Source organism: Rhopilema esculentum, chromosome 6 (genome assembly GCF_057945365.1).
Source record: "Rhopilema esculentum isolate cy_ngs chromosome 6, ASM5794536v1, whole genome shotgun sequence".
NCBI classification, from domain to species: Eukaryota; Metazoa; Cnidaria; class Scyphozoa; order Rhizostomeae; family Rhizostomatidae; genus Rhopilema; species Rhopilema esculentum.
In genome coordinates, this window is record NC_142820.1 from 10,141,011 (window position 1) to 10,168,261 (window position 27,251).

At 35.1% G+C, this 27,251-nt stretch overlaps 1 protein-coding gene across 2 annotated transcripts in view; it reads left to right on the plus strand.

Moving 5' to 3' along the window:
• The window catches only part of LOC135686051 (inositol 1,4,5-trisphosphate-gated calcium channel ITPR1), a 54,644-nt gene that overhangs the window by 20,010 nt on the left and 7,383 nt on the right, over nt 1–27,251 (plus strand). For both annotated transcript variants that reach the window (XM_065202202.2, XM_065202201.2), the window contains 38 exons: nt 95–214; nt 981–1,103; nt 1,825–1,920; nt 3,668–3,823; nt 4,214–4,376; nt 4,788–4,911; nt 5,604–5,738; nt 6,239–6,442; nt 6,698–6,749; nt 7,030–7,195; nt 7,514–7,765; nt 8,193–8,231; nt 9,467–9,562; nt 10,980–11,111; nt 11,639–11,767; nt 12,216–12,416; nt 12,677–12,928; nt 13,492–13,617; nt 14,282–14,410; nt 14,981–15,101; nt 15,566–15,741; nt 16,647–16,795; nt 17,125–17,233; nt 17,407–17,718; nt 18,344–18,566; nt 19,116–19,363; nt 20,028–20,228; nt 20,671–20,781; nt 21,152–21,247; nt 22,143–22,250; nt 22,672–22,794; nt 23,333–23,458; nt 23,766–23,832; nt 24,410–24,532; nt 24,788–24,960; nt 25,500–25,667; nt 26,158–26,344; nt 26,602–26,804. In XM_065202202.2, coding sequence (XP_065058274.2) covers nt 95–214; nt 981–1,103; nt 1,825–1,920; nt 3,668–3,823; nt 4,214–4,376; nt 4,788–4,911; nt 5,604–5,738; nt 6,239–6,442; nt 6,698–6,749; nt 7,030–7,195; nt 7,514–7,765; nt 8,193–8,231; nt 9,467–9,562; nt 10,980–11,111; nt 11,639–11,767; nt 12,216–12,416; nt 12,677–12,928; nt 13,492–13,617; nt 14,282–14,410; nt 14,981–15,101; nt 15,566–15,741; nt 16,647–16,795; nt 17,125–17,233; nt 17,407–17,718; nt 18,344–18,566; nt 19,116–19,363; nt 20,028–20,228; nt 20,671–20,781; nt 21,152–21,247; nt 22,143–22,250; nt 22,672–22,794; nt 23,333–23,458; nt 23,766–23,832; nt 24,410–24,532; nt 24,788–24,960; nt 25,500–25,667; nt 26,158–26,344; nt 26,602–26,804 — 5,719 coding nt within the window. The remainder of the gene's footprint in view (nt 1–94; nt 215–980; nt 1,104–1,824; nt 1,921–3,667; nt 3,824–4,213; nt 4,377–4,787; nt 4,912–5,603; nt 5,739–6,238; nt 6,443–6,697; nt 6,750–7,029; nt 7,196–7,513; nt 7,766–8,192; nt 8,232–9,466; nt 9,563–10,979; nt 11,112–11,638; nt 11,768–12,215; nt 12,417–12,676; nt 12,929–13,491; nt 13,618–14,281; nt 14,411–14,980; nt 15,102–15,565; nt 15,742–16,646; nt 16,796–17,124; nt 17,234–17,406; nt 17,719–18,343; nt 18,567–19,115; nt 19,364–20,027; nt 20,229–20,670; nt 20,782–21,151; nt 21,248–22,142; nt 22,251–22,671; nt 22,795–23,332; nt 23,459–23,765; nt 23,833–24,409; nt 24,533–24,787; nt 24,961–25,499; nt 25,668–26,157; nt 26,345–26,601; nt 26,805–27,251) is intronic.

Sequence of the window (27,251 nt, forward strand, 5' to 3'; positions counted from 1 at the left end):
TGAATTACTTTTCTTACTTCAATTAAGTGCATTTGAATTTTTTCTATATTTGGAATGAATTTTCTTGTTTATCCAATATTTGCGTATATTGTAGGTTTTTGGACTATCTTTCGGATCTCTGTGTTTCAAACGACACTGCCATTCCGTCAATGCAAGAGCTAATTTGCAAGTCCGTTCTGCATCCTCGAAACGTTGATCTTTTGATTGAAACAAGGTATGGCATGCAATAACGCTTTAGTTATCTTGATTCTTTGCGTAGACTTTGGTAAAAATTTAACTGACATCTCTGCATGATAGATGGGGGATTCTGTAGGAATTGATGTTTCGTTTGGGAAAATTAGTTCCATACAGTGCTGGCAATTACTCTAATAACTTTGCAATTACTAGGGAATTAGAGAGCCAAACCCCTATGCATCATAGAAACTATTGCACCAAAATTTAGATAAGTTTGAATACAGAAGTTTGAATACATCTGCTTTTTAAAACGCCAACGCGCAATAAACAAACCTTGTATTTTCGAAGCAGCAGAGTAGTTCATATTTTTCAACATCAACAAGATTGACTTAAAACAATGTTCTTTTAAAAACGCCGTACTGTTTAAAAAGCCTCGCTGTTTAAAACGCCGTACAGTTTAAAACGCTTCACTGTTCAAAACGCCGTACTGTTTCAAACGGCGTACTGTTAAAATCGCATGATTCCTTAGACCCATGCTATGGAAAACGCTGTCAATTATGTTGCTAAAAAACATTTCAGCCAATTCTAGCTTTGAGTACCTGGTGTCCGTTTCCACACGATTGGATCTGTATGAACCAAGCTTTAGTTTTATTTTATTTTCCATGAGAATATTGTCAAATGGTTTTCTCCTATGGTAATATTTCAGCAGCTTAGTGTAATACGTTCATTGAATAAATGAGCTCATGGCAACGTTGATTCTCCACGTGTGTACATCTTTTAATGCTGATGATTAAACTTTTTTCAAGGGTGTTTGAAAACGATGTTTATTTGTTCTGGAAGGAAGGAACACAAATGAAATCTCAGCGCGCTCTAGCAAGAGGAGCTCGAAACAATTTGCCAGATGACGTCAGCATCCTCAGTTTTTACTTGTATGTTGCACAAAATTTGCTACATTTTACCCTTGTGTTTACAGCATTGTATCGTCTCGAATAAAGGAAGTCCTTTCTATCTTTTTACAATTCATTTACTTCCTAAAATGGACTCCAGCGATTACGAGGTTTCCTTTCCACTCGGAAACCAAGAAAAGGAAGTCTAAAATATCTATAATCATTAATATTTTACGGTTTCTCGTGTGAAAATTCAAGACTGGAGGATAACAGATGGGAAAACTCTCAGAAGGGAGTCTAAAGGAAAAGAAAAAACCCCTGAGAGATTTCCTGGAAACTCTGTTCAAATTTGTAGTTGATTTCATTCATTGTAGGTTTGACATTAAAAATAGTTTTTTTATCATTCTTATCGAGCGATTAATTTTCCTATATCCCCCTGTCACGTGCGTAAGTGCCACAACAACACTTTAAGTCCTGAAAAAGCCCCTGCCTTCGAAGAGGCCGCCCCTCGAATAAGCCCCTACACCGAAATTATTTTGCGAAAAAGCCTCCGTGTGCCTAATCGAGGACTTACGGTACTGTCGTTTGAACTTCTGCATTGTAGCTTCACCATGCATATATTCCACTCATTTTGTTTTGTCTACAAAATTTTTGTCCAGACGATTTTCTCGTCATGATGAAAAAATTCATTTTATGCAGTTGTAATATGCTTAATTCAGCAGCCTTGATTGGTTTTCACAACAGGCGTTATATTTCGTTCTAGAAACCAACTTCATTTGTTTGCACAGATGTGCTTAGATCGTCAGTATCTTGCTATCAATAGCATAAGCAAACAACTGGACATCGACCTGATGCTTAGGTAACTGGATATCTTTTCTATCCTGAGTAGATTATTTTGAATTTTTCATATTTGGTGTAAAGAAGATTATTCTTGTGACGTAATGCGACAGTTTGTTCTGTTAAACTTCGATTGTCTCTTCGCAGTTGATAAAGTCTCTTCGCAGTTTTCAAGTATGAAAAACTCATTAGTTTTGCTTTTAAATAAAGTTTCCAAACAAAAGGGGAAAAACCCCTGTACCTTATAACCGGTCGTGTTTTTCGTTGATGTTTCTGAATGAAAATCAATCATTTAAAGTATTCCCCATTTTTGCTAGTTGACTAGAATATGCGATCGGCTTAATTCAATGAAAATCATGCAATAACAGACCTCTAAATAGAGAACGAATAATTGCCTTTTTAAAGTAACCTTTCTGTGGTAAAATTCTTGTAGAAGTAATCTTGAGGTACCAGACCAAGCAGACTGCAACATTTATCCAGTTAGTCTTCGTTATTTTGAAGTCTCACTGTAGATATAGCAAGACTGTTTATAATTCAGAGTATTCACAGATGAAGATAGGTAGCAAGTGCATTTCTCAGTTGAAGAAACAACTTTTGACATGGGCCTACCACTTCGTTGATATCTTCTCACTTGAATCTGTTTTTTTGTAGATTTCTCACCAGGAATTGATGATTGTAGTTGGTAGTTGATGGCAAGCTGTATGTAGCAAGATTTAGTCTGCAAACAAGTTTTATATTATTGCAGCTAGTTTTCATATTTGAGGAAAGATTTATCCAAAATCTTTTTTAAAGCTTTTGTTGCTTATTTTTGAACAAATCTTCTTTCGCTGTCTTCTGATATTTTATTAGTTTATTTATTTCTATAGTATTTTATGTAATTTTTAGGAATTGAGATAACATAAGAGTATGTTTGAGTAATCTTTTGAAACAAGCTTGCATTTTTGTCGTTATTGCGACACAACCAATCTTTAAAGAGCTCACGTTTCTTCAAAACAGAATTACCTCATGTCTTGACATAACATATTCAGAGCAAATCTAAATTGTATGAGTGTATTGAAGAATTAGTGATATTTAGATGCTAAATACAGCATTTAAACTTTTAATGTCATGAATGCTTTTATAAAAGATTCAGTTCTATAAAAGAATCCGTCCAAGTTTCTACAATAGAACTCAGTATAGTTCAGTTTCATAATTTAGTTCTTGTTAGAATCTTTTGATTGGCATCATTGTAATACTACTTTATGCCAGCAATGTAAGGTTTCCATCTTTTTCTGTTGATATTTGTTATTTTGAGAATTTCACGTCCAAATTTCATTGAATAGCAGCTTATTATCTTGTTAAAGCATTTCTGTAAGGTTAACAGAAAAGACAAGCTGTTAAAGTAAATGATTCTATTAATTGAATAATGTTTTAAGGATAATTAAGTTAGATTTTGCACATATATTTTACTTATAACGATACATGACGTACTTGTTCTGCAGTTATAATTAATAACTGCAAATGTATAACACTTGGTTGTACATTTAATGCATGTAAGCCAGCTGCTTTGCAGGCAGTCCTATTTGACGTCGTCTTTTTCCAGTGTACTAACGGACTACAACCATTGTAGTACAGTTCTGACTCTCTCGTGTAAATGTCATTTCTCTTAAAAATTTTATTTTCATTTTAATATTTTATTTGTTTTCTTTGGGTCTCCAATTTTCTTGCGACCTAAACAGTTTTGACAAATTATTCAAGATTTTATTGATTTGGTTTTATCTCGTTTTTAGATGTATTGCCGACGAGCAGCTCCCATGTTCCCTACGAGCTGTTTTTTGTCGTTTGTTGCTGCATTTGCACATCGATAGAGATCCCCAAGAACCTGTGCAACCCGTTCGATATGCAAGGCTATGGTCAAAAATCCCCGCTGAGCATTCTGTTGAGGAGTACGTTTATTCAATATGCAATTACATTATTATTTTCTTACAAACTAATAATTCTGCAAATTGTTGCTAAATTTGCTTATCATCGTTATTAGTTGCCATCTTTACCTACCGAATTTGTTATTTGCAACCATTACCAGCCCAGTAATCCTGCCCTATTGTCAGAGTGTAGTTGTCAAAATAATCTACCTCATGCACCTTAGAGTTAAAAAAGGAATTTTTTGAAGTGGACCGAAACTTTTGACAACTTTGATTCTGTATAATGTAGCATCCATGTGACGCGTCAAAGTAATCTGTCCGTCATTAAACGGTTTCGTACTGTTCACATAGAAAGACAATAACGTTTGGTGCTTTTTTCACCATACAAACGCTGATTTATGACACCTTTTGTAGATACGACTCGCAGTTGAGGGAAGAATTGTGTGGAGAAAATAACCCTAGTAACAGCTATCGTTTTCTGCCGACGATGCAGTTTGTTGAAAACTATCTACAGAATATTGCCAACTCAAAAGGTGGAGGATTTAACGATGCAGAGCAAAATAAACTGACCTATGAGGTTTGGTGATTCTTTTTTTGCCTACCATTTTTAGTACCCGTATAGAGGTACTATCTTGGTGGAACGGTACTATTACTTTTATGCATAGCTATGCAAGGGTGAAGAATGCACCACTTCAGCATTTGATTGGATGTATACGGGTGTTAAAACCAAGTATAACCAAGGAAAAATCTGCATTTTAAAGCATACTGACCAGCCTCAAATAGAGGAAGAAATTTTACCCTGTTTTTGGCTGCTGCTAAATAGCCCCCACCTTCGAACAGGCTGCCCCTCGAATAAGCCCCCATCCCGAAATTTTTCGATTGTCTTCTCAATTCGCCAATATTTATAGTTGTATATGTTCATTATTTGTACCTAAGATACCGGATTCCGAACAAAGCACACTGAAGCCAAGTAACGTTTTTTGTTTAGGTTGTCCAAATCGCACGATATTTGATTCGCTTTGGATTTTATGGATTCAAAGATCTCTTACGATTGACGAAGATGCTACTGGTGATTCTAGACGGAGAAGAAGGGGTGCATATAGCTACAGTAGGTATGTGGATCGACTAAACTGCTCATAGAAATATTGCAATAAGACTGAATTAGAATTGAATATATATGAAGAGGATTTAGCGTCACTTGATGTTTGCGTCACAGAATATCGATTCGTTTCATTGAAGAAGTGAGAAGGTGAGAAGAAATGAATTACCAAACTAATGATACAGCAGAATTGAAGATACAATGCCTGCCAAAAATACTTGGAACACCCACCAATTTACGCTGCATTTGATATCTTTCATTCCTTTCATGAAAAAAATTGCTACTTCCGCTCCCTTCCCCCTAAAACAATGTTGATGATTTAGAGAAATATCATAAAAGAAGCGCAAAAGAAAGTGCTTCCTAAAATCCTTACCCGTTTGATAGTAAAACAACATTGTTCCGTGGGGGAGAGGGGGATGATTGGTTTTACCTTGGAAATTGATGTCAGTGTTCCAAGACTTTTGGCAGGCATTGTAGCACCGAACAAGAGATGCATAGCATACTATGTTTCCTATATATCAAATATGCTATGTTTAACTTTTCCGTGCTATGTTTATAGAAATGAATAGCAAATCATAGTCTTTATTTCATTGTCCTTGGGTCTCAGTCTTTTCTTCATGTTCTTAAATGTAGTCCATACGGAATGAAATAATTCTTAATCGAAGGGAGCATGACGATTAATTACTAAAATTACTCTTTTGAAAGGCACACAGAAGAGGCATGACGTATACAGGTCTCTTCAAACCGTTGGCGCCGTAGTTACGAAGATGGCCCTTGGGAAATCGGCCACACCGTTGGAAAATTTCCAACCAAAGGCAGCAGCGGACGTAGCTAAAATAGGTAACCTTTGGTTTCTGCTCAAAACTCACCTCCTTGTTGCCTAGTTATCAATTTGTTTTATTTTAACTGCATTTGTTTTCATGCAGTTATTCAGCATTGATGCCTTGTCTTTTACTGCATCTTCTGCAAGAATTGACATCTTACAAGAAATCATGACAGTTAGACATGTTTTCTTTCATGCTCATCTTTGTAGAGTTCACATATAAAATTTACATATTTAAAAGACACGTTCAAATCAATTCTATTTTATCAGCGCATTTAAGCATATTAGACGCAATTTCAGGTTTGTTTTGTTATCAGTTTTGTTGGATGTTTGCTCATTTATTTCAATAGCGTTACCTATGTTGTCATTTTTTCGTTCTGCTCACGTCATGAATGTTTTCCAGCAAGGAATGGTTTTTTGTTATTTACCACCCTATTTATGCTATTTATTATCATGCTATTAAATAACTTTGCTATTTATCAAGTTTGCTTGAAGCATTTTCGCCTTTGCCTTCCAGAAAGCCCCAAATCCACATCTCCACCCAGTATAAAAGCTGGAAACCAAGTAGACTTGGTTGTCATGAACACAAAACTGAAAATAATGGAGATTTTGGAGTACATTATGAATGTTCGTCTCGATTTTCGAATGTCGACTTTGCTCTCCATCTTTAAACGAGATTTCGACGAGAACAGCGGTGAGCCTGGCAACAATGAAAGTGGAGGTATGTGCATATTTCATGGTTTCATAACTCCTTCCCTTCGCGCGCGTTGTTTAGAATTACAACCTAGTTTTTATTTAAAGCCTATGGAAAGGGCTTTGAATGAAGTTATAGAATTCTGAGTGATTATGACTAAATTGATTGAACTTATAAATTGAAATTGAACAAGTATGTTGTAGAATTATAAGAAAACTAGTACTTGCTAAAATTTCAGTTGTTCATAAATTTCATTTTTGATTGAAATCTTCTTCTTCAAAGGAATTGATCTTGACAATATCAGTCTCGAAGCGGAGAAGATGTTCGAGACGATGTGAGTGACAAGATTTTATTATTTTTATTTTTATAGTCCTAACACCAGCGTAATTTATTGTAATGTTCTAAGAATAATTTTGCATCTATATCCTTTTTCGTCGATTCATTTTATTGAAATTTCTACATCTGTTTACTCAGGTTTATACAGCCCCCTTCAAGTGCACATAGAAGCAAACAGTTTTTTTGCAAGACCATCAAATATTTTAGAATTGTTCCTTATAGATTTTTTACAAATTCCGTCAATTTGCTTAAGGATGTTACTAACTTCGTTGATTCAGGGAAGGAAATATAGACCTTGATCTTGATGGCTGTGGAGGAAGGATGTTCCTTCGAGTTCTAATACATCTCTCAATGCACGAGTACGCTCCACTTGTGACGGGGTCATTGCAGCTGCTCCTAAGACACTTTGGCCAGCGACAGGAAGTTCTACAAGCGTTCAAGCAGGTAACATGTTTTTTCTAATACATTTTTGTCAACTTCCAATTCCAAATATGTTTTATTCAAATTATGTTTTGAATAAACTAGTTTGCTGATATCTTGAAATTTTGGAATAATGCTTCATTTTATGTTCCTCGTTTATTTGATTTAAGCTGAAGTTTTCAAACTCAACATTTTCTAAATTTTTTTCATATATTTTAAACTATGTTATCTTTTATTTATAAATGTAGTGGGTGTTTGCTTATATTGCATAGGTTCATTTTCTGCAACTGCCATCATGTGTCTTCAAACACTCTGACTTATGCAGTGAATTTCGTATCCCAGGTTCAACTATTAGTTTCAAACGAAGACGTTGAGAATTACAAGCAAATTAAGTCAGACTTGGATGAACTGCGACTTCTTGTTGAGAAGTCCGAACTTTGGGTGTACAAAGGCAAAAGTCAATCGCTATCATTGAACCCGCCTCCTGGATTGAAGAAGAGGAAAAGCAAACTTTTAGGTCTCGATGACAAGACTGATAACAGAGGCAACGAGCAAGTGAAAATAGAGACAAGAGATTCAATATCTTCAGCTCAGGTTATCAGTCGCTTTTTATGATTTGTTGCTATTATTGATTTTTAATGCATAATAACTTAAAGTTATGCGGATTCTCCATGGACACCGCAATGGTCTAAGCAACTTTCTTTGTAAGGGATGTAGGCTATCTTTATTTGCAAGTGCCGGTTAATAGAGCTATTGGCGTAATGCTTGATATCCTGTTGTAGGGACTGTAAAGGTCACGCTTGAGGCATGCTGAAAGCCTTTACAAGAGCTTCAGTGCCTGATTTTACCATGTAATAGTGGGCTGCCTCAAAGTGATTGTCCGTGCTTTGACGTAAAGTTCCTACCTCATCGAGATAGCGTAAAGTGTCAAAACTCGTTTGTGATAATACATTTATACACAGATCTATAGGGTGCAGACATGCTTTTTGTATTTAAGCATCATTTCGTTTCTTTGTTGCAGGAAGAGGGAAGCGTCGCTGAGAGCACAGAGTCATCATTAGTAAGAATTTTATTCACCAGGTTTTATAGTAATTAACTATAGTTAAGTATAGTCTTATTCATATTGGAAAAATATTCGGATTCGAGAAAGACCAGCAAGAATGAACCTAAAAATTTAGGAATAGACTGTCTTTCTTGTGTAGACTGGCTTAAAGCCTGGCAAATTATAAGGATTTTTTAAGGATAGACCCTAAGCCCTTTTTACCAACATGGCAAATATTGCAATCCATCTAGGACCAAGTTACTAATCAAATACTTGAAATACATTACTATTCAAGAACCTAATATAAGATCCTTTGACCCTGTAATTCTCATAAGCACCTTTAAAAAAAGACCTAAGGACAGTCTGATTCTGGAAAAGTATTCTATTCTGTAGTTTTTGATGGATTTTCTGTTTATGCCGTAAGAACAGCAGAGAGAGAATTCTTGAAATTGTCTGAAACATCTTTTATGTAGCAATCAATGGAATATTTTTTTATTAGCAAACCAATACCGTAAACTTTCGAATAAGCCCCCAGGGGCTTATTTGCAAAAATGAATTTCTGAGTTGGGGCTTATTCGAGGGGGGAGGGCTTATCTAAAGTTTAGTATTTTCCTCAAAGGTCGACATATAAACGACATTAATTTTCTGAATGAAATAGATTGAAAAATTACAACAAGTCTTTTTTGCATAAGAAGCTTAACAGTCAATAATGATTTCTGATATCGTTAAAAGAGTTACAAAGTACTGTGTGAAGATCTAGCAAATATTATAATTTTTTATCATCACAAAAGTCGCTTGTTTGCTTTTTGGTCTCCAGTCAAAGGAAGTAATACTGTATAGCTATTGTCCTGTGGGGGCTTCTTGAAATAAGATATTATTCTGCAATTATGCTTCCCCATGGGGGCTTATTCGAGGGGGGCTCATTCGAGGGGGGGGGCTTACTTGCAAAAAAGATTTTTAGGTGGGGCTTATTCGAGGAAGGGGGCTTATTCGAGCGTGGGGGCTTATTCGAGGATTTACGGTATTGGTATAACTTACAGGATATTTATGTTTTGATGAACATAATAATAATGAATAGTAAAGCGAGGATGAATTGATGTATTCGACTTTTGGCTCATTTAACATATTCAACTAAATTTTTATTGCTGTTAGACCTTTTAAAAGCAAGGCAGAATTGTGTAAATTGAAAACAAAGTATCTGTTTGGTCGACAAAAAAATTCCGCCTTGCTCTATGTAATATTTCTTCTTGCAGTTCAGAACCCGTCATTTTAGTGAATCTCTTGATGGTGAAACAGATCCAAATATACTTGAAGCCGTTTCAAGTAAGAATTATGCAGCCGTGGCAGAGGCAAGTTGACAATTTCTGTTGTTTTTATAATAATAAGCATGACATAAAATATACATCTAAATATCTACTGTGGTTTGTGAAATTATTTGCCTCATCGATCCCAGAACTTTTGGCACTCATCATTTAACGCAGCCAGTAATGATGATCAGCTTTGATTTTATTTCAATCGAACCAAACCTTTTATTTTTGCTTCTTGTTTAGGTTTTTTATGGATGTTATTGAATAGAAAGTTGAGAGTAATTTAATTTTGTTTTTCTTGGAATAATGTTTTTGCTTTTTAAGTAGAGTAAAAATGGGATTGAAGGCTTATTTGTTGTTCGTGGCATACCCCACTATGAGAATAACATCCAACAGTTTGTGAAGGGAGTTAATATGAATAGGGACCTTGGTGTTACTTTTAAGGTTACGGTAAACGTTTTGAACACGAAAATTGGTTTTTCCTTCCTAAAGGCCAAACGGCTCAAGGAATCTGGATAAACTTTATATCATTCGATGCACAAGATTATGGCGTATCTAGCCAGATAAAAATTATTGGCAAATAATGTTAAATGTTATTTTCCATGCGAATTTACTGGTCAAAAAGTGTACCACCTTCATAAGCTATTATGTACCCTTGCGTTTGAGGTAACAAAATCTGACTTAGACCAGCAGGAAGTGCAGGTCCTAAGCTACCAAAGTGTGTCTCAGATTTTTTAAATTCCTCCTCTTCTTTAAACTATACCCTGTCAAAAATTGGCAAATAATTTGTCCACCCTCCCGCAGCTGTATTTGGGTATAAAAGACGGACCAGAGAAAATAAAAAAATTTTGAGACACACTTTGTTTGCCCAACGTCTGCCCTGGCCGTGTGCAAATTTTCGAGCCATTCGATTGGTTCCTTGGGTACATAATAGCTTTTTCGTACCTGCATGTAGAGGAATTTCGAGTCCGGAGAAAACGGGATTTTACTGATCGCATTTGCAAGATACACTCGTAAACCACAGTGTAATCCGGGTCAAGTCACTTGAAGATTTAAGATCAATAAGCCTGTTTAAATAAACACGGCCGTACATTGGATATATGGATGTGCCATGCGATATTGTAAATGAGACATGCGACCACGACCGCAAAGCAACGATAATCGGCTTAACAGGTCAAGAGATTTTCAGGCCTCAACTAAAAGTTTTGATAAAGAAATTATGGAAACCTTCGTTTACACGGGATGTTTTCCACTTTCAAAATTTCTGTTTGTTTCAAATTTGGTATCATTGTGTGCCTTGAAAGTTCAGCTACTTGAATGTGAAAAAATCGAAAAAATGATGTTTTCATCAAGAAAACGTTTACCGTAACCTTAAGCTTTGTAGATTAAAAGTATTGTTTATATTCCTGATAGGTTTGTGAGAAAAGATATCTTTACTGTCCATTATTTATTTCCGTAGATAATTCAAAGATTTTGCGATCTTTGTTTGACAAAAGATCAAAAACAGAGTAGAAAACACGAGCAGCGACTTCTCAAAAACATGGGTGCATATACAGTCGTGTTGGATCTTCTTCAGATTCCATTCGAAAAGGTTTGGAAATTTCTTGTTTGATTTGCCAATAAGAATTTAATTTTAACGCTGCAATTTTAAACTATTTGTGTTATGTTTACATTTTTGTGTCATTGCAGCTGGTTTGCTGCTTTCAGGTTTTTTGTGCTATCCAGATACATCAGCATGTCCATATAGTTATAAGTCATGTTTTGAAAAGAAGGGGAAACTTTCATATAAGCAATTTTTGATTTCCTTATCGTCAAATTTACTTTTTGATTTGTTCATCATTCCATCATCACCAAACAAGCCAAAACCAAATGAAACACATTTGTGTATGTAGGTGTGATTACACAATGCATTTTGGCGAAAAAATGCCTTTGCAGAAAAGAGGCTCCAAATAAAACTTTAAACATGACATAAGCTCATAAAGACACAGGCAAAGTGAGGCCTGCACCTAAAAGAATTCGATTGAATGAATTATCATAATTAAGCTAGTGTCTTTAATTTGTAGCTTATATCTTCTAGATTCTTGTTTATTTCTAATAATTCGTTTTTTTTGTATTTAGTCGGACATGCGAATGCGAGAAATCATGGAATTAGCGCACAAATTCCTGCAAAACTTTTGCTTTTGCAACCCACAAAACCAAGCCCTAATGCAAAAGTATGTCGATAGGTTTCTCTCATCTGGTTTAGGGGTGAGTCGTCAGTCCTTTTGTCTCATTCTACGTTGAACTGTTTATTTATTTTGCTCTTACAATACTTAATATTTTTATTATTTGAATTTTTAACAAAGTGCTGAAAGTATGATTCGTAGTTTTATGATCCTTATATTCCTTATTTCTGTAGTTTAAATATCGAATTCATATTGGAAAAATGTATGTAAAATCCCATTAATACTGTTAAGAAAGTTCAAATTCTTCTAAAAGATATAAAATCTGCTTCTTTTTTTCTTCAAACCAAGGCAGCAAGGAAGGGTCATACTAAAGTTCTTTCAACAATTTAGTTCTTTCAACTTTTGCAATATTACAGTGTGAATTGTTTCGTGTGAATGGCTTGCAATTAAGAAAACGGTCGTATAACGTTGGTAGCTAGGCCTATAGTGCTGTCACTGAAATCTGATGGCTTTCTTTATGTTTTTGGCAGTTACTGGAAGCAGAGACGATTCGATATATTTATATGGAAAACGTGGCATTGTGTAATGAGGTGTCAGAATCGCTTGTACAACAGATTGTGCACGCAATCGAATCTGGAGGTAAACATGTTAGGTATTTGCAGCTTCTTCAGACGCTGTTGAAAGCAGAAAATCAACTGATACGAAAGACGCAAGATACAATTATGGCAGAGGTAGTGTTTTTTACTTTTATTTGTATATCTTAATTTATCAATACTTTCGAAAAGCATTCATAAAAGATTTTTAAAATAAACAATGTTTTTTCCCAATCTGTATCCTCTTTTTTCTTCAAATGGTTTGAAAGTTGTTTATAGAAAAATATGTTTCTTTTGTGAATGCAAAATGGTACTTTGAATTTTGATTTTTTGAATTTGTGTTTGTTGTGTTTTCATATGACATTATTGGAAGTTTTTATCTGTTCTGTGTCTTTCAGCTGGCAAGTGTCGGTGACGACGTCCTTGTCTTCTACAATGACCATTCGTCTTTTGCCAATCTGCTGGATATGATGCAGTCAGAGAGAGAAAGAATGGACCCTGACGGCCCTCTGAATTACCACATCAACCTTGTCACGCTCTTGGCTTGCTGCACCGAAGGCAAGAATGTTTATACGGAAATCAAATGCCACAGTTTGCTGCCATTAGATGATATTGTCCGAATAGTGACACACCCAGACTGCATTCCGGAGGTTATTTTCTAATTTTTGCTTTTGCTATAAATGTTACTTTTCGAAACCTCACGGTAGATATGTTTAGCTTTAATTTTTATGTTATCTTACCCATCTGTTTTGCTGTCCATATTTTAATGAAATTCTGTTTCATATGATATAACAACTATCGCTTTAAAGATGGGGTTTTCAATGTTTAGTACTGTTGAAAGGTCGCTTTGGTGTTAATGGTAATTATAATAAAATGGTAATAAATGGTAATTATAATTATTTATGATAATATGTAAGGTAACAACTTTGTTTTTATGATTGGGTTTTTAGTGTTTATTACTGGTTGAAGGTCAGAAGTAGGCAAAATGTTCCTTTAATGATTAAATGTTCGTTGCTTGGTACTTTTTAATGTGCATGTAAAGTCAATAGAATTGTTTTTAATGTTATGCTTTTGAAAGTACTCTACTTCTGTTACCTTTTTATTGCAATATTTGATCGATATAACTTTCTTAAAATCATTTTGCCAGAATAAATAGTGAACTTTATGATCTTTTTTGATCATCAAATTGATCGACATGTTGTTTACTTTCCAGGTTAAAACTTCGTATATCAATTTCTTGAATCACTGTTATGTTGATACTGAAGTTGAGATGAAAGAGATTTACAACAGCACACACATTTGGACATTGTTTGAAGAATTTATGGTTGACATGGCAAAGGTACTGATATTTCTTCCCTGTATCTTCAATAAGTAACTTCTTGAATGATCTCTCACATGTCTTTTATTGACACAAAGTGTTAGCATAGCAGACGGATCTTAATTGGCTGTTGGCGCGATCCTCTTCTGGGGAATCCCCCAGGAAATCCACCAATCACGTATCAAATAACAGCCAATCATGATTTTTCCGCTATGCTGCAAAGCGTGATTTAACCTTTTGTTTTAACTATTTGGAATGCATGGTAAGTTTGTATTTTTAGTGCTCTCTAAGAATATTGAAGCTTGACGATGACTGTTGAAGTTTATTTTATCAAGAAGGGATTGTGTCACAAAAACTCGCCATTGTTTAACTACAGTCACTGTTCGCGTTAAATCACCCAAATTTTGTTTTTGTAATTTGATTGAATTCGATCATGTTTGCATGACTTTCGATCATTAATTGTGTAAATAGGTTTTCTTTGCCAATCCGAGCGAAAGTTTAAGCCCTAAAAAGCAAGCTCACAGTGGCCTTCTGACTTGAGTGATTTCTTATAGGAAGTTAGATCAGTTTGCGAACATAGAAAATCCATCAAGCTGGCTTAGCTGAAGCAGGTTGATCCTAACTGACACTTGTATAACTTAACTCTGAATGATTCGTGTTTTTGATAGATATTCTTTTATCTTAGGTTGCCAACACAACTCACAACAGACAACATGCTGACCTTCTTCTTGAAAATTTCGTCACGGAGGCTGTTCCAAGCATATTGACGAATTTTTTCAATTCTCCTTTCTCAGAAACAAGTACAACCATTAAGGTTGGTTAACGAGCTCTAAAATCTCACAAAGTGTTAAGGCTTTCAATCTGAGCTTGCTATGACTTCATATTTTCTTTTACCGCATAAGATTATTTTCAATTTTAACTGAAGATTTTATTACTGATTTTATCACTTTCCGATAACGTCCCCTGCAAACTATGGATAAGCTATGGTTAAATATTCTTGCAATTTTCGTTCAAGAAAACAACTTAAGGTTTAAAAACAAGCCCATTCATTGGAAACAATGACAGTGATTATTTTACATTTTTGGGCGTGTTATTTTAGTAAGGTTATAATTTTTTGTTAGGAATTTTGAAATTTGCCATTTTCTTGTCGATAACAGCTGCCTTTTTAGGTTTAAGACTAATATAGGAGTTTTTTATTTTTATCTAACTAGTATTTTTGCTATCTCAGTGATCAAAATAATACTTTTTGGGTCTATCTAAAACTCCGTGGATGTATACCAGTAAACATGCTTAGCCCGCTTCAAGATTTGTATTACAATAGTATGATGGGAATACTCAACGTTGTGATTTGGTAACCACTGCTTATCTTTATTATAAAATTTAGGCACGACAGCCCATTTTCGTCCGATTACTCTCAAGTCTGTACCGGCTATCACAGTGCAAATGGATTTCGGGTCAACAAAAATTCCATGTAGAAGGCTGCATCAAAAATCTCGCAGGAATAGGTAGGTCTTTTGCATTTCTGTCAGTTTCTTTTGTATCGGCTCGAATTGCAGAACATCGCCTGGTTCTGCTCTATTTTAAAATTTTATTCACTTTCGCCTTTTAATTTCGATAATTTCTATTACCTTTAACGCTAAGTTGCCCGGTCTTTGAACTACCTGAGGCAACACAAAAAGATTTTTGTTGATCAGTTGAGAATTCTACAGAAAAGTTTAAAAAACGATATATTAAAGTAGTAAAATTAAGCTTGGCATTTATCCCACTAGCAATTATTTCTAATTATCAGGATTGCCCATTCTTGACTTTTGAATTTAAATTCCTCTTTACTGGGGACTAGATTTTGGGAAAATGCATAAGAGTCTGGCTTTTGCATATGGGCTTTAAATTTTAAAGTCATGTTTGGAAAAGTCTTTTTTTCGTTTTTTGTTATTTGGACTTTATTTGCTAATTTTTATTATTTCCGCAGCGAAGACGCGGGGTATTGGCATTCCTAATGATCTGGAAACAGAAATTATTGCAATTATCAATCGATCAAAGCTTGTGTTGAAACATACAAGGCATTGGATGAGCCATCGGCAAAGACGAGATTCAATTATCATTACTGTGTCGAAGGATTATAGGAATATTATTGAGGGCTTGCAGGTAGAAAAAACATCTAGATTTGGACTGTCTTTGTTGGTTATGCTTGAAATAAATTACAGCAGGCTCTCGTTTTTCTCCCTATGAATGGTAACATTGTTAAATCACCTTGTGTTGAAGGTATCCAAAGACTAAGGCAGTTTGATTAACGCAGAGGTAATAATATGAACAACTAACCTAATACAGCAATGCTCTTTTATATGTTTATTGTAATGTTCTAGAAGTTTCTATAAAAGTATCGTTCCAGAAGGTTCGAGAAAGCGGAAGTGATTATTATTGCGGAAAATAGAATTGAACTAATACTACGAATATACTAGAATGATATGAGGGATTAAACTAGAATGTTCTACAGTATCTTGACAATATGGTAAAAGTGTATATTTCCAACACTATGTCCCGTCAGTTAACCGTTTAGAATAAACAATAGGCTTTACAGCGTGTTTAAAATCGAGAAAACGTTGAAGATTAGCCGATTGGCTCCGTAACAATAGGTCTATTGTATAGTCTAGCCAATGGGGATTTAAATGGCCAGTGAAATGCTTCGGGACATAGTGTCTTTAAGCATTATTAACAAGAAATTCGCAAAATGTCAAAATATAGTTCAAATAATCTAGAAACTGCCGATAGAAATTTCAGGGAGTAGCACAAGTTAAAAAGTGAACGTTTTGCTATTTCAGGATTATTTGTCATAAAGAGCTTTTGCCCCAAATTTTCAGTCGTTCATGTATCTTCTTACGAATCCAATTTCTTTGCTGGGGAGCAATTCCATAGCTAATACTTCAGTGATACTAAAGACTTTAGCCTTAAACATTTTTGTTCACTGAAAAACATTTTGTTCATTTTTGTTCATTCTTTGCATATTTCACGTTATTTGATTTCTTCATTTTTTTTATAAAATTTTTCACCAGGACATTGTTGCTCTGCTGGAAGATCAACTGCGGCCTCTGGTTGAAGCCGAGTCTTCTGTGCTGGTTGACGTCATCTACAGAGCCCATATGCTTTTCCCTCATTCTTCTGACAACAGAAAGAAAGCTATTGACGGCGGGTTTATATCCAAGTATGTCTTGTTTGCCGTATTCAAATCCAATCCGTCTTCGCAAGGCTATAATTATAGGAAAAGGCTTCTTGCTATCGTCGAGATATAGACTGCATTTTAATACCAAAGGAGGCGTCTCAGTTTTGTTGCAGTCTTATTTCTGACAACTTGAATATATCAGTATAGTACAGCGAATCGTTACACTGAAAATTTCATCTATGGCAGTCGATACAGTGACAGTTTTTCGATATACTTGAACTTCAGTTAGTTTTTCGAAAAAATATCATGTCAGGGCTAGCTGTTTTATGCATACCAAGTAGAAATTTTATATTTGATTTTCAATTTTGCAGAATGATTCAGCATGCAAAAGCTTTGACAAAGGAGAATGAGGTGTTATGCTTGAGGATCCTACGAGTACTGCAACAAACTCTAGAGCTTGACACAAATTTTGAAGAAAAGGTGAGACTAAATTAAACTTACCTTCAGTCATGAAATTTACCAAGGTAGAATGTTGTTTACCAGTCAGATGCTTTTAAAGTGCAACAAAAACCTTGCCTATTGTATCATTTGCTAAACATTTTAGTACCGTTCAGTGTCATTACAAGGTGAAATCTTTCTTCTCTGTTCTCAAGGGTAACAAACTACGAGTAGTTTTTTTGACGAGATATTTTGGTCACTCTGACTACAACATGATTGACAAAATGGATGCTGTTTTAACAAAATCAATCTCACCGGGCAAAATAGTTGCTACGACCAGCCAAGGAAGTTCAAATGGCCGTCTCAGATCGGGCCTGACTTTACCTGAACTTCAGTCAATGTTAGATGAAAATGGAGCAACGGATCTAGTGATTGATCTTATTATTGGGGATCATAGCCATGCAGTGTTCTTAGAGTGTCTGCATTTAGCTATTGCGCTGTTAGAGGGTGGCAATGACATGGTTCAGGTGGGATAGATTTATTTATTATGTCTTTTACAAAGACGTACAAAGAGGAAACTTTTGTATCACTTTCTGTTGTGTTGGCTCAAATTTCAGGATATCGTTTGTTCAGCTCTTTTTCAAACGCCAATGAATGTGCATCACGTGAATCACTGCATCACTGCATCACTGCATCACTGCATCACTGCATCACTGCATAACCAAATGTGCATAAATCAATTTTCAAATTTTATTAAGTGTTAATTGTGTTTGAGTTTTTAGCGTGTTCTATTCTTTTTTGTTTTGAAATTATTTGATTGCAAATTGAAAAAGGATGACAGTTTGCTTCCAAAACGAAGAGCTTGTTCTAGAGCTAATGGTAACTGTAAGCTTTTTATTCATCCATTTAATGCATAGGGCACAAGTTATGACAATCAGAACTTCATGCATAAAGGAGCTCGTTTGATATGCTGTTTTATAAAATAGTCTAGTGATTGGCAGGGCCTTCTTGACAGAATTTGTTTTTGCTGCATTTCTTGCTGAAAATTATCTTCGAAACTTTGTTCCTCCTAAAATTCACCAACACTTCTTTTACACTTCAGGAGTTTCGTGTATAAGAGTGTGATTATTCAATGTGTATTTTGAATTTCAGAAATCATTCCATAGACGATTTTTGTCACCCAAAACTGAAACCTTCTTCCATTGCATTCACGATCAAATGACCGATGCACAAGAAGACATTAAAAGCAAACTGACTGTCATAACACCAGAGATTCAAAATAGAAAACGAGATGAAGAGGCCACAGTGACAGTGTGTCGAAAGGAGCAACCTGCAACTCAGCGAAAAGACGAACGAGATTTCCCTCAACTTCCAGGTTAGTTCTAGATGTTTCTTTCTACATCGTATCAGGCTGTTTTTAATCTCTTTATTTATTGTAACGTTTTCTTAACGTTTTTCTTTTCACATTTGACCTTTTTTTCATTTAGTTATTTCTTTAAATAAAATCGTATTGTTGATCTATAAGTCATTTGTACCTATGGTATATTATATTTAACAATATTTACCTGAACAAAAGGGCCCTTGAGAAAACCTTGTTTGTTTTGTGATCGTAAAGACTGGGCATGGCGTTTCTTGCATTTACTTTCATGATAGATGTTAACGATTTTCGATAAACTGTTCCAACGTTTCTACTTCAATCGATAGAATGCTTCCACAGTGCACCTTAAAACATGTCTCAGAGGCCTAGGCTGCATGGATCTGATTGCTTCTTTTGTGCGCAGTTTGCTAGATAACCAACAGCACTGTTTTGTATCATGTCAAGTTAAGGAGCTTTCTTTGATATTTTCTTATGTGAAGCGTTGCTATTTTTCAACTCGTGTGTAAAAACAGCTTTCACATCAGCCTTAATGTAATCTTTGTGCAGGTATAATTTTGTCTTTAACGGATGAAATGAAAGAGCAATTAAGCGAAGCTGCATCACAGACTAACAAAGCCTACCTAGCTGTAAGACGAGGAAGAGAAATGGAAGGTTCTGAGCGGCATAACGCGTTGGGAGAGCTGAGTATGAAGGGTGGTCCTGCTGGACGTCTGTTGAGTCAAGAGATCGCATGCATGCAGCCCATCTTGAGATTTCTGCAGCTTCTTTGCGAAAATCATAACACAAATTTACAGGTTTGAACAATTTTTGCATTGTTGGAAGGTTCTGTGTTAGCTGGTCTTATTTATGTTGTTCTGCAGTTGCTTGAAAGTAATATTGAATTGTTGAATGGGGAGCAAGAATGCTAGGGAGGTAATCGGTTTTTTTAAACTAAAAATTTTGGAGTATTTTGATAGCCTTGTTATACCATGATAGGCTATTCCTCAGTTAGGACTCATTTTCTCTGGCTTGGAGATATTAACCTAAAACCAGCATACCAATATGTTTTTGAGTGCTCGTCCCTGAATTTTTAGAGATTTAAAATTTTCCTCTGAAATTTTCAGTTATGAAACTAACTCTTATGAAAGTCAAACTGTCAGAGGTCAACCTATTTTGAATTTCTATTAATTTTCGCAGATCAAAATAATTGAATTCTGTACGTTGATATAATTTCTAGATCAACAAAACTTATAATATGCATCTCAGATGATTGAACATATTATCCATTAAATGTTTACTGAATTACCTCACGGGGTCTTAATGAGTCACATAGGTTTCGTAATTCATAATCATTTAATCATAAGATTGATATTCAATTCACGCTTCAAAAGGGCTGCTTGTTTCTAGTGCTTCGCTTTTCGTATTCATATTCCTTTTCGTTATATACAGCGCTTCAGCTTATCTTGTTTTCTCCTGCAGACGATCCTAAGAAAGCAGGATAACAAGACTAATTTCAACCTCGTGTCGGAGACATTGTCGTTTTTAGACTGCATCTGCGGCAGCACAACTGGTGGTCTAGGGCTTCTTGGCTTGTATATCAATGAGCACAACGTATCGCTGATCAACCAATGCCTTTGCACGCTCACCGAGTATTGCCAGGGGCCGTGCCATGAAAATCAGGTATGACGTCTCTAATCTATGAATATTTTAAGCCTTTTCACCCTCAGTAATTTTGAAATTGAAAAACCTTAAAAAACACTAAAAAAGTCATAGTTTGTCCGAAATATAAAATGCTTTCCCCGCATCTTTTGTGTTTTCTCAATCGTAAGGACAAAGCTTTTAAAATGTTCATCAACTAAGAGATAAGTGGTATTTTTATTTGGTGCTTATAAGTTCCTCATCAGTTCCATTTTATTGTTTGTGTTAATACCATCATGAAGAACTTTTTTGAAAGAAGTATCGGAATCGTTTTCTCCTATTCACGCATTCTTTTCTATGTCGTTTAACTCTTATGACTTTATAATGGAATATTTCCCCTAAGTTCTCTAGTTGTCGCTTGCATTAGAGTGCCAGAAATACCTAACGTAAAATATTGTAAGCTACACTGGTATATTTTCTACAGAACGCGATTGTGAGCCATGAATCGAATGGGCTTGATATCGTGATAGCGCTTGTCCTGAATGACATCAGTCCGCTGAGTAAACATAGAATGGATCTTGTCATGGAGCTCAAGGTACGTAATTCTCACAGTTTTTACCTTACAGTTTTCACCATACCTAATCGTATATGACATTTTATAACTGCTACCAAGCCGAAGCTAATCTTTAATTTAGTCCTTCAAAGTGAACAATTGCGTCAGAAACAGACACAACCAGTGTATTCATTGACACTCTCAAGGATGTTTTTCTTTTTCTGTTGGGCTTGGTCTAGATTGAGGCTTATTTCCGTCATCCAAGTCAAAGCCATGAATATGCTATGATATCTCTAGTCTATTATTTGATCAACTTAATCATTTCAAGGTGGACAGTTGCGCAAAGATTTTTGCAGAGTGTATATCTTCTGTACCTCTATATCCATTTTATTTTCGTACGTAACCCTTCTAGAACAATGCATCTAAGCTTCTTCTGGCAATAATGGAAAGTCGCCACGACAGTGAAAATGCCGAGAAGATTCTTTACAATATGAGTTCTGCCTCGCTGGTGAGTCTTTGCGATGTTGACTTTCCAAAATCTCGCAAACAAGGCTTCGAATTCCTAGTTTGTCCTTGCATTTAATTTGTATGTGGCGTCCAGGTTTTAATCTTTTCATGGATATATACATGTTGGAACATGTCCTTAGTCCCTCAATACAGTAGTGTCCCGCATATAAGAAAAAAAGGTTTTCTTTTCAGGTTTGACTTGTTTTTTATAAAATGAGATAAACTTCAAATCAGGATAAAGTTCCTCAGTTGTAAAATCATTTACTATCGAATTACTATCGACAGGAACAGGACCTCAATTTTCTTTTCCAGGAAATGCTGCAAGAAGAAAATAAATTGATAAATTCTCAAGTATATAAAAACTAAACTTTATCTGACAAACTGCACTTTATCTGACAAGCTTTTTCCAGGCCTGTCTAGTTTCTAAGAAAATAAGGTATGAGTTTTAAAATCAGGGTCCTTGTTTTTTAGATTTATGTTTTTTTATATGCGGGACACTACTGTAGTATTTTGAATTTCAGTCTGATTTGTTTATGCAATTATTACTGAATCAGTATATTCATATTTGAAAGGAGTGGTTGGGAATTAATCATTCTGGAAAGAGTACGCCTTGTTTCCTGTTTTCACCGTGAAGAAATATGAAATCGAGACTGTATTTGCTCGTTATCTGTCATTCTTTTTAACCAACGCGATATCGTTTGTTCTTTTTGTTGTGTCGTGAATAAAATCCTTTGATGTGTTTGCAATGAGCAATTATTTTCAATTACGAGTGTGTCATCGTTCAAAGGCATTCTCCTCGAAAAGTATCTTTTAGTGGAAAGTACAGAAGCACCACCTTCTTAAGGCTACCATAGTTTTTGAGAATTATTTTGAATTTTAAAAACCTTTATTTACAGGTCGACGTTTGCAAGGAGGCCTTTAGGCAGGAAGACCTCGATTCTACTGTGGATAGCGATGTATCCCCAAGGGATGTCGGCCATAACATTTACATTCTTGCCTACCAGGTAAAAAAATATTTTGAAAATTATTAGCACTCCAAATGATACCAAAAAACTGCACCCCTACCCTAGGTACCAGTTCAGGCCCACTGATCGCCCAATTCTTTCACCAACCAACTCTTTTACTGAGGCTCTGGCACCCATGGTATCGCATCGTAACCCTTTTTTAAGATAACAGCGAGACAATTTTTGAGACCTTCAGAAAGTACGTTTTCAGTTTTTGTCTTACTTATTGTTTTTTGGGATAGGAATCGAGTAGGCGCTAGATGAATTCACGATGGCAAAGTGACTTTCATTTTTGCAATTACGTCTCTTTTATGGCGTTACAAAAATTGAAAATGGCTTTGAAAAATTTTAGTAGTATGTTGTGAAATGTTTGTTTTTTTCCAAGCCATTTTTAGATTATGTCTCTGTTTATTGTTCCAAGCTATCGAAACACAACAAAGAACTTGCGGCTTTGCTGAAAATAGAACGTGGGCCCGAGGCAAATGAAGAGCCTCAAATTGATGGTGCACTGGAGTATTACGCAAGGCGAACAGCGCAGATTGAAGTAAACAATAATTTTATACAGATTTAAATGCGACTTTCAAAGTGTATCTGGAAATGGATTTAAAAGAACATTTTTGTTTTCTACCAAGCTAATATTATTAATATTTTCTATTAATTTCGTTGGTAGAAGTATTTTTGCTTTTTCCCCTCTATTACTTGTTTTCCTGTGTAAATCAAAGCATTTTCCACCCATCTGCTGCCAACCACTGAACTTCGCTTTATTTTAAGCTCTGCTACAATTTTCTGTTATTTTTATTTCTGGTACCAAATCTCCAAGAATATTTTTGATAAGTCTTCATTGAATAAAATTTCTTGTATAGCTACAACTGCTTTTTGGTTTTTAGCATTGACATGATATCGATGATAAATGTATCATTATTTCAATTATTTCAACTTTCCATGCAGACTTTTGCTGTGAATAACAAAATGTCCCAAATATTTTGAAATAGGTTTCAAAGCCCCTTGAGAACTTCATAACAATGGATATTGCTCGCTTAACAACTATTCTATTGTTTGACTATGTAATATTAAATTTTTAGATTGTCCGCCAAGACCGATCATTAGAGCAGATTGTTTTCCCCGTCCCTCCTATATGTGAATATCTGACAGATTCCAGCAAGTGGAATGTGTACTGTAATGCTGAAAGAGACGAGAAAAACAGCAAGGTATTTCTGATTATTGTTATACTTTTGCAGATATTATTTAAGATAAAGTTAAGAAGAGTTTATATGAGTAGATGTTTGCTTGCAAGTGTTAAAACTTTTATCATTTTCTTCACATCATTTTTTTAAGTTGTTACCAAGAAAACGTTTTCTTTCTAATCAAAGCTTTATTGATATATGCATTTTCTAATCTTGGGAGATGGCACGAAAAAGCGGAAACGTAGCAAAGCATGTTTTCTAATCTCTTTATAAATTCTTGATCTTTTTTTTGTATTTTGCGTCAGTATTTACCTAAATGTTATCGTTTCAGGTAACGGACTTTTTCGAGCGTTCTGACGAACTTTATAGAGAAATGCAATGGCAGAAACAATTACGAGGTAAACAGTCCCTTAATAACTTGTCAAAGACGAACATCTTCAACTATACTTTAGTTTTCTTTCAACAGAACCTTTTTGACTGTCTTTGCAATGTATCGGTAGCTTTTTGTAACAATGTAATGTGCTTTTTAAAGATCCTGAAAACAAAAATTTTGCATAGGAAATAATGTTTTTTTCAATCAGAACTATGAACGTTCTTCTTTTTAGATATTCTTGTCAACGCTTAAACTAGTCTCATTTTTTATTCTTTACACTGCTGTTTAGAAAAATTCACGGTAGCACGGATAAATTAGCTAGCCCTCTCGTCAAAATTAATATTTTATTTGATTTGATAGCAAGATCGAACGGGTGATAACAAAATCTCACCTATGATGGTCATGATTTTTTCGCTCTGAATTTCTTGAACAGTTTTGTTTTGTCATTCAGTCCCTATAAGCTGTGATAATTTGAATGTTTTCAAAATACCTCATGTCAAAATAGACACTTTTTTGTTGAATGCTGACAATAAACAAAATAATCTGAGTTTTTGTAACAGACGTGGCGAAAATGTTTTGAAAGTTCTTTTTTAATACTCCAGACCACGCCACACTCTTTTGGTGCAGCAGAAATATTCAAGTCTGGAAAATGATAGCTGTTCATCAAGCCTTGATTTTGAATCTTCTAGTTGCTTTTTTCTATCCATTTTCAGAAGGCCCGAAAGGTAAACATTGTTTTATTTTTCACAGGATTCTCGCAGGTTAATTTTATTGAACTGGATGCAGTGTAAATGTTGCTTTTACTTCTCGATACGTTTTCTACGACCTTATTTTTGAGCTCCATTCTCTTGGATTGACCTATAGAGGATGTCTTAGTGCCTTTTCTTGTAGCATGGCTTCAATATATGCTCTTAATCAAAAAAGATATATTGATCTTGTTTATCATGTACTGAAAATATTTTTGATCGATGTCTTTATAGAACTTGACCCAAGGCTATCCATCCTTATCTGGGTAGCCATGTTTGTTTCATTGGCTGTCACATGCACACTTCCAAGAATGTCTGGAATATGGACCTTAGTTGCCTCTATTTTGCTGAGAATGATATTTTCCTTCGGAATCCAGCCAACACTGTGGATACTTGGTTGTACAATGGTATGACTTCTCTATCTTCACTACCTTTTGTCAAAGAATCTACTTTTTTTGGCGGTATCGGATTTCAATATGTTCCCAAAAATGGCCGTTATCCAGTTTGATACACTTTAGTTTATGAACTTCCGAGTGGAGTTTTGACTTGAAACTATTCATTAGTGCCCCGTAAATCAATGTTTTGGATCGACAACAGGGTATATCTATTTCCTAGCTTAGACTTTTCGTTCATTATTCTGATTTTTATACCCTGAGGATTGCCAGACATAAAGCTCAAATGTGTTTCTAAGTGTTTTTTTATCAAAGCCATTTTTGATACTACTATCCTCGTTTGATTTTTTAGGGCTCTCAGCCAAGTAATGTCTTTACCTGTATTTTTTTGTAATAACAATTTTTTCAAATGAAACTAGGAATTAACCTTTCAAGGCTCCTGTTAGCCATCCATAGATTTCTATTGAACCAAAGCTGCCGAAAACAATCGACATTGGTATTTTGGCGAATTAGCTATTAGCACCACATAATTCAGCGTCGTCCTTTGATTTTAGGCTTTCAACAACTGGATATTTCTTGTCAGTTATCTTGGTAATCGTGGAACATTCAAGAATCTTGAGCTGAGAAGAGTTATTCGTGATCGCACTTTGTTATCGCATATCGCATTCTTCATTGTTGCCATTCTAGGAGCATTTGTACATGAGTTTTTCTATAGTATATTGGTAAGAAAATTTTTTGTGAATATGTTCGCAGGAAATTTCCTTGATATCTTTGATTTAAGGTGCTGTAAAGAAAGATTGTTTATATGTTAATTCTATTAAACTATAGCAAGTAAGTTGCTGTACGATATGATCAAAGGAATTTGTTCATTGGAAGCAAAGGACTTTTACAATTGTTTGCTACTGGACGCCAAACGCTATGTTTTCACTCCATGGTCCTAAAAACTAAAAAGTTCAAGCTCATTATCCGAGTATAAAAATAAAATTTAATATTCATCATTTCGACATCTATGAAAAAAGAAGAGTACAGGGACTAAAGCCTTTTTCACTCTTGTGTTTGATTTACAAAAAAGTTGTTCTGAAATTTTATATCAGGAAATTTTATGCAGATACTCTTCTTTAAGATCCGAATTAGAATCATCCATTCACAAGGCAATAGTAACCTTGATTGTTTTCTCTGGATATATCGGGTAAATATTTGCTTCTCTTTTAGATGGTCGATGTGCTTCTTCAAGAAGAAACCTTACTAAACGTCGTACGAAGTGTTACGCGAAATGGGCGTTCAATTGTGATCACTGCCGTTTTGGCCTTGGTTTTGGTCTATTTCTTTTCAATAGTTGGTTTTATATTTTTCAAAGAGGATTTCCTTATCGAAGCAGAGCCTGTAACGGTCATGACAGGTATGAATTGATACAGCCAATCTTTGATCATCAAAATAGTTATAAGTTTGTGAAATTTATCTAAACCTATAATTATGCATTGTATTCTGTCTGAAGAGGTAGTACTCGCTAAAGCCAGTGCAAATGTTCAGTTTTTATTTGTTATTCTGTCTCCTTCAAATGCAATATTCCATATGCTAAGACTTCAGTATATTTCGGAATAAAACCCATTCTGGGGTTTGGCCTGTCTAATAACACAGTTCCTAATTAATTTGCAGAGCCTTTGCTTAATCAGACTTGTTCTGCCGACGGCCTATGCGACATCAAACCGATGCAGCTGGTGGAATCGAAGGCTGTAGATGTAGAGAACGTGCGAGAACGTACGTGTGACACCTTGATTATGTGCATTGTCACCACGTTGAATAAAGGCTTGAGAAGTGGCGGTGGGATCGGCGATGTTCTACGAAAGTCATCTAGCAAGGTATGCCAATTTTATTTGTCATTTCCTGAGAAAAAAGAGTTGTTAATGACATATATCTGCGGTAAAGGTGTCAGAAGTAAATTGACTAAAGACAGATTTTCGCTCTAAGGATTGAATGTCTCTTTCTTAAAGGCATTTTCAGGAATCGTCATCTGCACGCGAAGTGTTTCCTTGGTATTGCAGTCTCTTTCCACACATTTTTCGTAATACAACTTGTACTTTTCTCTGTTTGATAACCCTAAGCCGAGACAAAGGCGAAGATTTTGAATTTTGTTTTGCGCCAACGTAGACTAAACATGTTTTTTTTTTTTTTTTTTATATATTCTCATAAAATTTTACAAAACAGACAACTACAAGACGATACCACAGGGAGCATGGAAATACATAGCAACCCTGTGGCCATTACATTAAACATATTTGATTCAAATTAAGGTTGCATTAAATGTT